This window comes from Chaetura pelagica, unplaced genomic scaffold (genome assembly GCF_000747805.2).
Source record: "Chaetura pelagica isolate M959 unplaced genomic scaffold, ChaPel_1.0 scaffold49, whole genome shotgun sequence".
Taxonomy (NCBI): Eukaryota; Metazoa; Chordata; class Aves; order Apodiformes; family Apodidae; genus Chaetura; species Chaetura pelagica.
In genome coordinates this window covers 23,920-39,148 of record NW_009970715.1, presented here as the reverse complement: position 1 = coordinate 39,148, position 15,229 = coordinate 23,920, and the positions used below count along the sequence as shown (strand labels likewise).

The following is a 15,229-nucleotide window of genomic DNA, read 5'->3' as shown; positions in this document are numbered from 1 at the left end:
GCAGGAAAATCAAACCAGTGCATGTGGATTAATCAGTAGTAGATTGGTGGATAAATTACTAACTAGTACTGATAATTTACTCTGCAAGTAGCTTTTAAAACCAGATTTTTTTATAAATGCAACACTAAATGTCAAACATGCACTGTGAGGAGTTCCTGGTCACAGTCAACATTTAAAACTTCCCCTCCCATTATCATTTCAGGTTGTTGAAAAAAATCAAGTCATAATCCTTAAATTAGGAATTAAGATAATTTATGGGATATCTACAAAGGATTTTGAATTAAAAAGACAAAGGGGAAAAAATCCAGTCTCTTTTTACTGGATCATTGACAGCCAGGCACACACTGCCAGCAGATGCTACTTGAAAGGTCCCTGCTAACAATACATGTTACCCAACTTTAAAACTTCCCTGGTATTTTCCCCTGTGCACACAATCTTCAACAGAAATAATTTCATATCCATGCATGCCAGGGAAACAGTTCCAGGCAATATTATCCAACTAGATTTTGCAAATACTGGAATACAAGTATTACAGCTTTACTGCTGAATAAAGCAAAACTTTAACCCAAGGCAAAAGAGCCTGGTGTTACAGAGGGAGGAGAGCAGCCCTGGTAGACAGTTCATTATAGCAGGCAGTGAGGACTCACTCCTGTACAGTTTCCTGGTTTGACACCACCATCACCACCACACTTTCATTATCTGTAAAAAGTACATCAAACCATTCTGTCCTCATGAACATCTAATGACAATTCTGCCTGATCCAATAGTACAACCTGTTGTGTTACCAGCTGCCTGTAACTTTCCACAGGGTATCCTAATCCTCTTAATCCTTGAGGTCCGTGTTCAATTTGTGTGTTGGCCCAGAGGAACTTCCCCAGTGACATTTCAGAAGGGTACTTAGACAAGGAAACCCTTTCTAAGGACACTGTGAAAGGGCAAGGAAGCTTGAGCACAAGCTACTTGGTACCCCAAGTGTTGTCGCTGTCCCTTTTACTGGCTGGAAGACCCAAACCTTACTTTGTCCATGTCTACCTACTTAGGTGAGGAACTTACTCCCTAGTATGTCAGAAAACTGTTCTGTCACCTCATAAGATCAATGGAAAGGAATTGCTTTTACTAGTATTAAAACCTTTCCAAGTCAGTACACAAAGGGTGGCAAAAGTTGCCTCTTTTCATCTGCTTCTAATACTCACTTTCATAGAAAAACCTTTCAAAAAATTACTACAGAAACTTAGGACAGTTCTTGGAAGGGAACATCTGGGTATCTCCAGTTGCAGAGCTCAGTATTACAATGAATGGCAGAAGACTTTGTAAATCTAAACTGCTGAAACGACCACTGGAAAAACAAGAGTGATAAATCACTTCAATCAAGTTTTAACTGCAGTGGGTCCTCATCAGGAGATGCTTTTTAGAGGCTCGAGAAAAATCTAGGAGTCACTATTTACCACTAGAAGTGATGGGCTTGAAAGCCAGGCCAGTCCACCTCAGACCACAGGCATTCGATTGAACTCAAACCTCATCCCAGCGCCTGGATCAGGGATTTCACTCCTGCTCCACCAGGAGGCAAACTCATGCTTGCAAGGATAAGCCTTGACCTTCAGCTTGTTGATGAACATAGTGAAGAAAATATAAAACTTAGAATTCATGAGCAACCTCTTTTCCATTTATTTTCAGAACACAAAACCAGAATAATACGTGCCCCATTATCTGTTTTTTGCACCATGTGATACTGGCAAAAGTAAAAAGTATCAATTCCCACACAAGCTGTTAAATGCTCAAAGATTTTCATACTCAAACCTTGTTTTTATTAAATCCAAAAGCTTGCAAAGAATCTGCATTCCAAAACAAAAATCTCACTGAATTAAAATTCCTTTATTCATCCCCAGTTTCCTAAGGAATCTCTTAATTTAATCATCTGATCAAATAAAATTTTAATAATCAGAATTTTGTCAGTTTTGTAACAAGTTCTGTTTATAAAATATACTTGGCAATCTTTGCTAGTACCTATAAGACACTGAATAATTGAAACTAACTCCACCAGTTCATTTGCAACCCATCATTACTATAATTTTAGTCATCCTTTTATTGTTTTGGTTTTTTCTTTCCCCAAAATGGGCACTACAACTCCTAATAAAGAAGAGAGGGAATCAAGCAGTGCCTACTCAATCCCTTCACACTTCTATCACTGATCACTACATCATGTAAAAATGGAATCCCACAATACCTTTAGGAATTATTAGTGGATCAACAAAAGTTTTCACAACTATATCACCCAGCTATAGAACACAGCTACCTGATCTTAAAATGTACCTGAAATAAATTCTCCTTATACTACACTAAGCAGAAGCACATGCAATTAAAAATGTGCATAGAAATTGAAACACCTATTCATTCACTCGTTCTTCTAATGAATTTAAGGGTCATAAGTGTACTTACTGCAATTATTTCTGAAGAAAGAAGAAGACTACACAAAGCAAATGGCCTTCTATTACCAACATTAGAGTCAAGAAATTAAAACAATTTAGAAGAAAAAAAAAAGACAGCCCTATAAAATATTGGTCAGAATTACTTTAAATCAGATAACCATGAAGGAAACTAACATCTCTGGTTTTATATTCAAAACTTGGCAGTAGCTAAGCTCATAAAAATGAGCTTATCCCATTTAAATATTCTTGATTGTACAATTACACGGAAGGAGTGATCCTTAACCTAGATCTGATTTATAACTCATATGACTTGTTATAAAATGAGAGCATTGAACTAGTGCAAATAACCAAAATCCAGGTTTTGAAGACTACTTATATGCTGTTCACAGGACAGAACAGTCAAAGCAAAATTCAAGAGCTCTTTCACACAAAAAGGCCATTGAACAAGATAGCAATATTATCAACCAATTAATTTGTTGATCAATCAGTAAATCATGCTGTACTTTGGTTAAAATCACCAAGTTTAAAACAAATTTATTTTCTTTGCCAATCAATTAAAGGTATTGTAAAGAGATTAAACCATATTTCAGAGAGTTCAGCTTATCTAAAAATAAAGAATGACAATTTTTCACCTACCAATTGTCATGTGAATTGGGGCCTACAGAAAAGCAGCTAAGACCCATCAGTAATTAAAAAACAACCTTCCAAAATAATAACCATAAGATTAAGCTGGTGCACTCAAACCTCAAGCAGCTCCACTCAAGACTGACACTAACATAACAAGGCTACTTGGAGGATAAGCAGAACACATGATGTGGGCATCTGGGGGACAATATGCTTATTTTACTTTACATCCAGCTATCAGAAAAAATTCTCCCATCCCAATTTCACTATGTGAAACTACATTGTTTTAGAAATAATCCCAACTCCTCAATCAGAACATTCTTTATATGCTCCTGAATGTGTATGTCTCCATTTTTAGATTAAAATTGACTGGAAGTTGTCTTAACTAAGCTTACAACAGACATTTCATTATGTCCTGTTTGATTTACAAAGAGATTTGGTAACAATTTTGGTTTAGGGAGGAAGTTTTATTTGTACAATTTGTGAATTACAAACTTGAAAGACTGCAACCAAAGCTGTAAAAGGAGCAGCAGTATAATGAGCTAATACCTGACAGAACACACTATGATTTAAGTGTTCACTTGCAACAACTCGGCACTGATTTTAATTTTCAGTGCTTGCTCTTGGGCTTTTCCAAAAACACATCAGTCTGTTAGCTGACCTCAGCTGCACAGCACATCCCTGCACTGAAATGCTAATTTGGTAATGGAAATGTCAATGTGTTAGGATATCTGATTATCTGCTCAGTCAAATATAACTTACTGAAGTCTCCAAAGGATATTTTGTTACTACCAACATGGTGTAAAAATATCTGAACACTTGATAGAACTCTGCAAATAACCTTAAAACTCTTATGGGCAGGAGGCTGGTGAAGAGGATTCTTCCTACACATATATAAACCATACACACCTTACCTAGTACTAATAATCAAGTTCATTCTTTAATAGCTAAAAGCTTCTCAAAAATTGGATCTTAGCATGTTAAATGTTTAAAATAGAAGAAGAGAACACAGTGGGATTAATCTAGGCAGACAATCTTGATTGCTGGTCTGTAGCTGGTAAAGTCTCTGCAGAGAAGGACAGAATGACCCCTATTTTATATAACTTTTTGTTCAAAATCAATCCCACAGTATTTCTATACACTTTTTGTACCATTAAAATCTATACTTAACTCATTGCATTAGCAATTTAAAAAATAGAGTAAATACTAATACAATCTGCTTTGAGTCACAGAACTTCCCTTCCAACTAGAGTAAGAGCTGACCCAGCTCAATGACTTGCTTAACTTTTCAGTATTGAAGAATCCAGAAATTCCCAAGCCCAAAACAGAAGCCAAGCCAAACAAAGACTGAAAATGGAAAAAAACAACACATGACATTCTCATACTATAGTTAGATTTTTTTAATACAGTTACCCAAAGACAGCTTGTACCTTTGTATCAGGGACAGGTTAAACAGCACAAACATCTGTGTGAGATCTGTTTTCTTGATCAAGATAGAGGCTGAACAAGGAAAGCCACAACCCAACTAGTCTTGATGAACCATCCCTGAAAAGTCATGGTTTCAAAGCATGAGACAGTAGCCCTCCTTGAAGACATCAGGAAGTATTTTAAGGTACTAATAACTGAGAGCAAGTTAATGACTGGATATAGTTTTCAAGAAAATGTATTGGGGGACTCACCATTAGTAGCAGCAGTATCTGTTGGTAGATACCACAGTGCCCTGCAGTTACTGGCTCTTACACAGTCAAAGCTTCATGTTCAATCCTGCACCATTTCATCTCCAATGTTAACATTAACTAAGAGTTCTTGACAGTATAGATTAACTTCTTGAAATAAATCCGTTCAGATACAAGCTCAAGGTTTTTGTAGTTCTGTTGCATAGATTCCACCAAGCACTTGCAGTTTCTAAGCTAATGAAAATTACACCTACCTCAATTAAGATGCCCTATTTTATATTTAGGATACATTTCTTCAAAATAGTCAATGTGTGGAGGCTGGAGTATGTCGAGGGCAGAGAGTACCTAGGAAACACCACACAAGATCAAGACCTATCCCAGTCAAATGAAAACAAATCCCTTTCTAAAAGACAGACTGTACTGTTCTTACAGAGCTTAGCTTTATTCTATCCCACACAGACAGACCAATATTCTATCTCACTAGATATGTGAATTTAATAACCCAACAAGTCATATATTCTCTACATTCAAGGTTTTTGGGTTTTTTTAATTCAAGAAACTTCTCCAACTGTTCAAGTACCAGCTTAAAAGCTTATGTTTGTCTACCCAATAAACATTGGTTTATTTCAAATATATATAATAACGTATTTGAAAGAAGTCATTCTAGCAGAGAAATGTAAAAGCAAAAGATATTACACTTTGTTCTGCCTTTCCTCTTTAAGGTTTCTGTAATACACTGCTTCAAACTACAAACCCCAGAGTTCTTCACATTCTGAATCAGAAGCTCAGCGCTCTGTGCAAAGCACAAATGTAGAAAATCAGCAACACAGAATTTGAATCCTCTCACAGGAAAAAAAAATACCACCTTCCTGTAGGCCTTTAGATCCTGTCCTAGGAATATCTATAACATTTAGGTGAAGTACATACACTTCAGTGGTTATCAGGCTCAACCTCTAACTACTTAAAGAAATGCTTCTATTTCATTTTATAGTCCTAAGTAAAATCTTCTCCATAACAAAGACCTGGTGAGGAGCTGTTTAAGGTACCAGTTCAATAGAAATCTTGTCCCAGAATCAATCTCCCAAGGACTGGTAACAGTGAGGGGGATGACTCTATAAGTTTACAAGGTGTCCACTCCTCTTGTGCACCACTATCACCACCACTGATCTGAAGCCAGTGCTTAACCACAAATACAATCTTTCTTGGATCACAATGCCCTCAGATTAGAAAAAGGTAACTTTAAAACAAGAAGAAGAGCAATGAAATAAGGTTCTGAAACTGATACCTGCTTCCTGACCCTATTCCACTAGGAGAAGATAATATTCCCAAGATGCTTGTTAATGCTCATCAATGGGAGAGGTTACCACACCCAAAGTTGCACTTCTGGAACAGTTTCTCTAAGTACTTTTTCAGTCACTTCAGTCACAACTGTATGGCACAATTAAACAATTTTTTCTATGTTTGACTTAAAGCAGATTTGGGGGTGCTTGCACAACCACTGGAAGAACTGAGGAAGCACTGAACTCCAACAGAGGAGGGAAGAAGATGGAGTAAGGAATAGCTTGGAAGTGAAAGCATCACCAGCTGGCATAACATTGTGCAGACTGACATTTATCTAGAGCCTAAAATAATATTAGGTGGAAGTGCATTGCCTGTCTATTTGCAAACATTTTTGGAAGGGAAATTAATACCCTTAGATTCTTGATAATTTCATTGTTTTTTTACAGTGCTTGCAACAGTATTATCTGTTTCCAGGAAAGCTGATAACTGTAAAATTAGAGAGCATTTTTAGAAAGTCTACAACTTAAAAAAAAAAACCTTCTGTTATAGATAGCTCCATTTTACAAGCAGGTGTTATCAAAGACTTCAAAATGACTTGGAATTTACTTACATTGTCATGCTTAAAAAAACACAACATCTTCAACTCCCGGAAGACCCTTTTACAAGAGACCAAATTTTGGAAGACGTTGGGCATCTTTTTGAGTGCAACTCTCTTTCCATCTCGTGGATCTGTTACTGACCTACAGAATAAAAGATTTAGAACATCACATACTACTGTTAGACAATTTTTTTCTAAATCAGAAAAGATTATTTTAGAGTTCTTATCATTCTCAACTTAAGACTGAGTCAAAACAATGTGAAGACACTTGTAGGGGGAAAAAAATTGTTAAGCAAAGGGCATTATGCACTGGACTATAGAGTCTGTGGTGGCTGCAGTGTGACCACTCCTTGGTTTGAACACCCACACACCAAGTCTGGAAGCTGTCAAGTGGCTGGACAAGTGTAGGTCAGTGCACACACCTCCTGCCACAGGCAGCTCCAAGTCACAACACCTTGAGCTGAGGAGCAGATGTGACCATAAACATTTCCTTCACCTCCAAAAAAAAGACCTTTTTAAGAGTAAAACGTTTTCTCAGTTACAGATTTTATATTGTCAGGTCTCCTGCTTTTTATTTCCTCTCCCAAGAGAGCAAAAAATGTCATCATCCCATTGTGACAGAACACTGGCCAATGTAAGACTTCTACTTGATCTACCACCAAATCACTTTACATCTGGAGAAGCAACAGCACATGGTATCTAAGTTTCCACAAATGAACAACAGGCATGATACCTGTATTTCTCCCACAGAACTGATGGAAGGCAGGTACAGTAGTTCAGAAATTACAAGGTGCTTTGCACATGGCAAATATTTTAAAGTAATTAGATTCTGAAAATAGAATTTTATAATGAGAACCATAAAATTAGAGCAAGGAGATTATGGTGTCTCAATTCCCAATCATGGTTTTTAAGGTGAGACTTCTCAAACCTCAGTACAAAACAGGGTTTCTAGATCTTCAGTTGTTAGGAAACCTTCATTTTTTTACTGCATATTTTTATTGGGATGACCAAAATAACTTTCTTCTCAGAGCAATGCTGTAACCACCTAAGAATCTACATCAGCTACCCATCAATACCCTGATGACTACAATTGTCCTTAAGAAGTTGCTGGCTTTTCTATCTGTGACTCTTCTACAGACAATGTGGAAAGGTTGCTTCTTTTGTCTCAGGTCCAGTGTTTTTTTAAGTATCTAAACAAAAAATAGAATGTGGTAATCAAATACCTGTCTTATCTTCAAGTACCTCGTCTGACTCAATCAATCAATCCATAAAAAAAGTCAGAAGTAGCCACTGACACTAGTGGTTGGGAGGCAAAGGAGAACTGTCCCACCACTCTTGGCTAGAACACTTAATAACTACTGCATAATTTACATGTTAAACAGGGGACAGAGGGGGACTCAGAAAAGCTGATACCAGCCAATTCCTATGGTGGGAAACACAGAGCTGAAAAGAATCTGAAAAAGTCTTCTAATTCACAATATGTTTCCTATTTTCTGCAGGGCCTTTGCCACTTGCCTCTAGCCTAAATTTGAAATAAAGGGAATGAAAAGTGGAAGAGCTACAGAAAATCCAGTGTTAATGCAGCTCAGCACTCACCATTGGCCAGACTGAAATATCCTCCCTCACACTGTATAGTAACTTCATTCACAGAGGATGGTTAACCTCCCAGAGTCTATTTGCAAAACAAGGTACCATTCATCAGGAGCAGGAGACATTTCAGGCTGGCCCAGAGCAGAAACAGATTCTGAATGACACACAGCAGGGCCAGCACCAGGCAGGGGCTCACAAATTCATATAAATTTGATCCCAGCAGGAGCTGAGAGCTCCCCCCATTGCTCACAAGGTCAAGCACCACTGATCAGCTAATTAGGGGTATTCTCTCTTCACAAGACAGCATTTCTGTCCCCTGCCAAGTTTTAACTAGCTTTAAACAAATTTTAAGAAGCATCACCAAACCTCCAAGCTGTAAAAGAAAACTTAGAAGTTGCTGATTCCTGGCAATTGGAGAACATTCTTGCTACAAAAATGAATTGTAAAGTTTTATTCCTAAAAATCCTCACTACTACAGATGCTACTGGATTACTAATTTTTCCCTTTGGAATTTTGACACTATTGCTGAGCCCTGCACACACACAACTGCTACCAAGGGGATCTTCACAGCTATGGAAAGAAATTCCACTAGTGGATCACCATGATGATACACTAAAGTATCACATGGATCTAAGACCTGAGTGGGCTTAGGCAACAGGAGAGTTCCTCACAACTTGCTCTTCATACCTGGGCAGACCATGAGCACCTTCCTCATGTTATGTTCAACAGTACAGTTCACACAAGAGTTAAACAACTGTTCTGGCTGTGAAAAATATTACATTTAAAACCTTCAAAATTTATCTCATGCTATATTAAGGCATGTCTAGAGCATAGTCTACAACTCCCTTTGTATAAGGGGAAAAAAAGTGGGTTTGTTTGACCATTTTTCCTTAGAAGCTTATCTCAAAAATACCCAACAACTCCAAAACAGTTTTCTTTAAATAGTCACAATTGCTATTTTACACTGGAAACAAATTAATTCTCTAAAATGGTTTCCATTTGTTTGAAGACAGAATAAAAGAATGCTTAAGATCTGGACAACTTATTTGAGAGAGTTAATGTCTATTTCTACCATTTCTATTATCTGTAATAAATTAGTGTGGTAGACACATAACTTCCCCTAATGAAAGACTTAAAAAATCTTCACTGATCATGTCCAGGGGTTGTACAACACTAAAGTGAAAAATAATGGCAAAGTCTGTGGGTTTACTTCACTGAAAAAATGAGCTGCAGCTATATAGATTTAATAGGGTTTTTTGTTTGCTTTTTACCTCAAATTACGTAAGGTTAATGGAACCTGAAATGAACAGACCTAAACTAATCAGGAGTGACAAACAACATTTTTGCAGACAGACAAGACAACAAGTAGTGTAACCTTCCAGGTTTGATAAAAATCTGTCATCTGAAACTTGGGCATCACCTGTGCTGTTTACAAGCAGGGGAAGCCCATGTCCACAGAACCAGCTGCAGATGGATACAAGTTGGAGAAACACCCTCCCTCTCCTTCTGCAGACTGTAAGCTGTACAAGCTTCCAAACTTTTTAAGCTCCTTGTTGTATATTTAGGCTGTATCTATAGCAATTAGCTTCTGAATTTGGGTACTATCACAACAGAAAGACACCGTTCTGATTAGCCACAGAAGAAAAACCCATTTTGTAAATGTTAAGAAGCAAATAATTCAACGTATTGGGATCAGCTTTGAAATTTTAGGTATTTTGACATATTAAAGTGTCATAAATGAGTGAGATGTGCAATACAATTTACACATCTATGTGAAACAGATTCAAAAAACAGAAGAAGTGCTGGAACAAAATGCAACTAATCAATAAAAACAGCATTATTTAAATAAAAAAAGAATAAGAATAATCTGGCTTTGGTTTTGGTCTTTAAAGACTAATAAGAACCAAAAGAGCATAACAAAACCTGTTGAGGAAAGATCTACACTGCTGGACTGTCAAAGCATGTATTAGAGTCCTCCCTGCTCTTTGGGTGCAACGTTCTGAAGGTTTTTTAGACAAAATTCACCCCAGATTTGAGCACACGGACACAAAAAGCAGGCGCAGAACCACTGCACAGACAGTGGATTTGTAGCCACGTTCTGGTCTCACTGTGGCAGCAGCACCAACAAGATGACAGTGAATTTAAGGCAGGTGACATAGTTGTTTCTGAAATTCAACCTATCAGTAGGCAGGACGAAACTGATCTGCTGGATGAGGAATAAGCACCAACACAAGTTTCCACTTGCTTTCTGGTTCACTCCTAACTGAGCCAGGGGGAATAACCCATCTGGGAGCTGAGGATCTGGACACTGGTTTCTGCTCCCCTGTGACCATAAGAAGTTGCATGTTGCAGCAGCACTTTTTTTGGAACCTACACTCAAGACTTTTTGGAGTTAGTTTTAACATCCACCTTTTAACCCCTTTAGAAACTTCCTATCTGCCCTTTTCCACATCTCTTAAGTATTATACGAGCAGTTGACAAGAATAATGCAATAATATCTATTACTAGATGGACCACATTACACAGTTTCAAAGTTTGCATGGTGTCTTGTTAATGTTTTAAAGGTAAAACTCACAAAGTAGCATTTCTTGTTATTATTCATGCAAAGACCAGTCATGCTTGTGGCTGGTAACAATATAACTCTAATGACTGTGAATGGAAGTGCAGTAATTTCACGCCATGTTGAGTTTGTTCTCCCTTAACTCAGGGTAGCAGCTGCTTTGGTTCAGCACAAACAGTACCAGCGAGCAGAGATAAGTGCTGAAGCCTGTTACAGAGGAATGCTTTTATTTCTTTGTTGATGAAAGGCTCGCTGGGCTGAGCTCTTCTAGGTCTGCGACAGGCGGGTTATCCCATCTGTATTAGCTAATGAATCTCAGGCTGCAGATAACGAAGAGCTCTGAAGGCAGCTTCTGCCCTCTCCAGTGAAAAAGACCCTGTTCCAAACCTCTGCCTTAATGACCAGTTACTTGTCAAATTAAACTTCACATCAATTATTTAAATATTACATCTCTTGTACTTCTCTTGCGGATATTACCCAATCTATTTACATAGTCCTAATAAAATGACATTCAAAGCAGGAACTGCCAATATTTTAATTTTTTGACAAAAATCAAGCTGCTAAAAACTATAACCTACACTGATGGATACTCTTCAGATTATGCCATAACTCCACAGAAAATGAGAAGACCTCAAAAGGTGTCCTTTTAATTGAATTATAGATTAAAATGGCCACCCCCAATTCTAATACAATATTAAAATAGAATAACATAATTCAGCCTTAGAAGAGTAACCTGAAACATTTTCAGGTTACTGTCTGAAAGCAAAAGTCTGAAATTCCAGACAGAATTTAAAAAGAACAGATGTACATACACCTCTCACACTGTCTGAAACTATGGAAATGGTAAAAATACAGAACAGCATTAATTATAAAGTTCCTTACATTCACTGATTCTCAATTAAACTGTCTCTGTAGCTCTGATTTTTAAAGTAAGCCACAACAACTGTTCAAAGCAAGCAATCTGACCTCATCACCTAAATCAAACGGCATCTACATGTTGAACCAGCAACCAAACACACACCTTCCATGTCTTCCAGTTGCCTGTGAGCTGTTACCAGCAGTAACAGGGGCAATACTAATCAAGCCTGGTCAGTTATATATCCAAAGCTAAAAATTTGAGTCCAAGACACAAATTCTCTGTAGTTCCCACACATAAAAAGACAGAAAGCTTGAAGTGGAAGTCATTGTAAAAAGATGCCTAAAATAGGATTTTTGATGGATTTGAAACACTTGCTTTCTTCAGCTGTACTGCTACAACATTATGCTAGTTGCATACAAACACAAGAATCTAAGTCAGCTTTTAGAAAAACTAGTTCAGACAGAAGATAAATTTTAGGATGTCATTGTTGACTATCTATAGTTGAGCAAATTTATATCTGCTCTGCAGAGTCATGAGGCATTTTACAGTTGCCTAAATCAAAGGTCTCATAAATCAATGTTAATTACACATGAACAGTAATATAAACTGCAATACTTTTTCTTCCCCCTATTGGTATTAAGCCTGTACTTTGTCTAACCTCCTTCCTAATTCTTTTATCACAAAAGAGGAAAATGTTTTAAAATAAACATTACCTTAGAAAGATTATATGGATTGTTGGAAAGCTTAAAAATACTTTCAACTAGTTACCCCAAGAATATGAAAGGAATATCCATCTTTTTCTCTGACTGCAGCTACATCCATAAACCTTTTGAGTACTAATTCCCAAGCCTCATCTCTTGCTGAGCCTCACTTGAGAAAGCTGCCAGTGCTTTGTACCTCTTAAGTATCACAGCTCTTTAGCTCAGTATCCACAATGACACTTATCTAGGAGTAGTGCTAAGTCAGGACACACTCAGGCAGCCGATCCCAGTGACCACCAGTATCTTATTAACTCTTGCACCTCTCCCATGCATGTAGCTGTCACACAGCCTCATTCAGTGAAAGATTTGGAAAAAATGGTCAGTCTTTAATCAAGTTATACCAAACTGATTTATAGTGATAGCTACCACAGATTGACTGATGTTCATTTTTACCAGTTGCAGGACACATTACAAAAAACACAGCCCCAAAACAAACAAAAAAGAGCTAAAAGTATTGCAGAGCAGTTAAACCTCATCACAGCTGTGCAAGCAAGGCTGGTATGTCAGCTCTCTGCTTTTTCAAATGCTTCCATACAACACGAACTGGTTTAGGTGAATAGTCTTTTACTGGTGCTCCTGTTGGAGTCTCTGATAAAGGAATGAGTTAACTGGGGTTGCTGGGGCACATGAATTTAAAGCCAGTTTCTTTTTTCTTTTAAATAATCCACTTCTACAAACAAGTCATGATCACCTGCAATATCCAGCTTGAAAGCAATTCCTCCACTCCTTGGCCCACAGCTGCCACAATTCCACACTGCTCCTCACCCCCTTGCCTGAGCTTGGGAGCTTTATACCACTCACTAGCAATTTCACTTCAAGGGGCAGCACAAAACTAACAAAGTTATGAAGATCAGAAATGTCAGGACTGCATTCCAAAGAACAGAAAAAGGAAAGAAAAGAAAAAAGCCTATCTGAAAACTTGGTATTTACAGCATCCAATAAAGATGCTGAAAATGTTGCTTTGTGTTTGTGTACAGTGCCTACTTTGATACCAGTAAAATAATTATTTATAGCAATATGCTATCAGGTCACATATCCCCAAGAGAAACTAGAAAAGCAGGAAAATCTCCTAGGAGCTAATTGAGAGAACAACTAGAAAGGCAGCTTTACTTACTGCTGTTCTCAGAAGAACACATTTCAATTCCCTCCTCTGCTTTGTTAGGATATTACACCCTAGGTGAATCTAGCAGTAAAGTGAACAGCAGGCAGGGAATCTATCCATCACTCAGCACAGAGTCAATGGGGTGGCTCTTTCAAGCTACTACTGAAGTCTGCAAAGGTTTCACTTATTAGGCATCAGCTGTGGCTGGGGATAAAGAGATAAGAGACCAAGATTGAAACCAAAAAATAACAGCAAAATACTATATATAGGTATGGGGCAAAATAAAAATAATGTAATTTGAAGGGTGGGGGAAATACCAAGGGCTATCTTGTTTGGCTTTAATCATGCCTCTAAGAATTACATGATCCCAGATGTTTCTGTGAGAACACCCAATGGATTAGGATTCTTTAGCATGCAGTATATGTCCCTGCAAAAAGCTACTTGTAATGCTCGTAAACCAACTCACACATTTTGCTTTCACAGCAATTACAGATGTTTCAGTAGAATGAAGGTGCCCTCAGGCCAGCAGTGTGGCCAGGGAGGAAGAGTGGGCTGCCTGGCCCTGTGGTCACCAACAGCCCCAGGGTCACCCCTCTCCTGCCAGGGGCTATCAACATCTCCCATTTGTGTCCCCTTGTCACTCACACTTTACCTACAAAATAATGGCAGAAGAAAATTAACTAACAATACATTTGGTATAATCCAAAAAAGTTTACTGGAAGATGGTCTCCCTGGTACCTCATCAGGTTTTTAGCACTTAAGAGGTATGTAAGAAAGAAAACATTAATATTAAATTTCCACTTAAAGTAATTGACTTAATGATTCAGCCACTTGAAAAATAGTGACCATGTTTGTTCTGTTGAACATGTCTTTTCTCAATTTCCATATTTTTTGATAACATGCTGTTATTTTGAACAGCTTTTTTCCTCTATAACAACAGTTTGGGCAGTTGTCTCTTTATACACATGAAGAAAAAGATACCTCTAGCTAAAAAGAGGCAAAAGAGATACAAACATGGAATTAAAGAGATTTAGATACAGGTAAACAAGATGTGTAAAAAAAATAAATCAAATACACATTTCAATGCTTAACATGAGACTAAAATGTTCCTTTTGAAATACTGGGTTTTTTTCAGACACCAAAATATTTCAAAATCCTTCAACAAATCCAAAACCAAGTTGAAAGCTAAACTTTCTATATCTAACCAGAATGTATTATACATGTTCTGGACTAAAGGCTGTGAAGCACTCATTGTCTATCTTAATTCTTCCATATCTAGTCCTGCATTCACTAATAAATCAAAACCTGTCAATTATACAACAAAAATGGTACTTTTTGTTTTCTCTTTTCTTTAAGAGATAGTGAAATCTATCAGAAGAACAAGCATACCTTTTCTACACCAGTAGCTCAGCACTGTGTCACCAATGACCACAACTGACTTTGCAAGTAATGTTTTTCCCTGGAGCCACCAGCACAAACCAGTGAGAAGCAGCAGACACTTGAGCATGTGAGCCCTCGCTCTGCCCGTGTCTCCAAACCATCACAGATACAGCAGCACTATCCCAAGTGAACCAGTTTTATCTTTTTGACAGGCAAGTCAGATAAGGATGTATGTGTCCCAGTGATGCCTCGATGGGTGGTTTCACATGGTGCTATCCTGTCTCACCACAGGCTGCTCCCACAGAGGAGGTCCTGCTCTCACCCACAGCTGGTTCTCAGCATCGCCATCCCACGCAGACGGATCTGGCGTGA

The 15,229-nt window shown here is 37.8% G+C and overlaps 1 protein-coding gene across 1 annotated transcript in view; it reads right to left on the bottom strand.

The window, feature by feature from the left end:
* The window catches only part of NLK (nemo-like kinase), a 57,491-nt gene that overhangs the window by 18,955 nt on the left and 23,307 nt on the right, over window positions 1–15,229 (bottom strand). The window contains exons 2-3 of the mRNA XM_010006020.1: window positions 6,618–6,747; window positions 5,016–5,071 (exon numbers count right to left, since the gene is read on the bottom strand). Coding sequence (XP_010004322.1) covers window positions 5,016–5,071; window positions 6,618–6,747 — 186 coding nt within the window. The remainder of the gene's footprint in view (window positions 1–5,015; window positions 5,072–6,617; window positions 6,748–15,229) is intronic.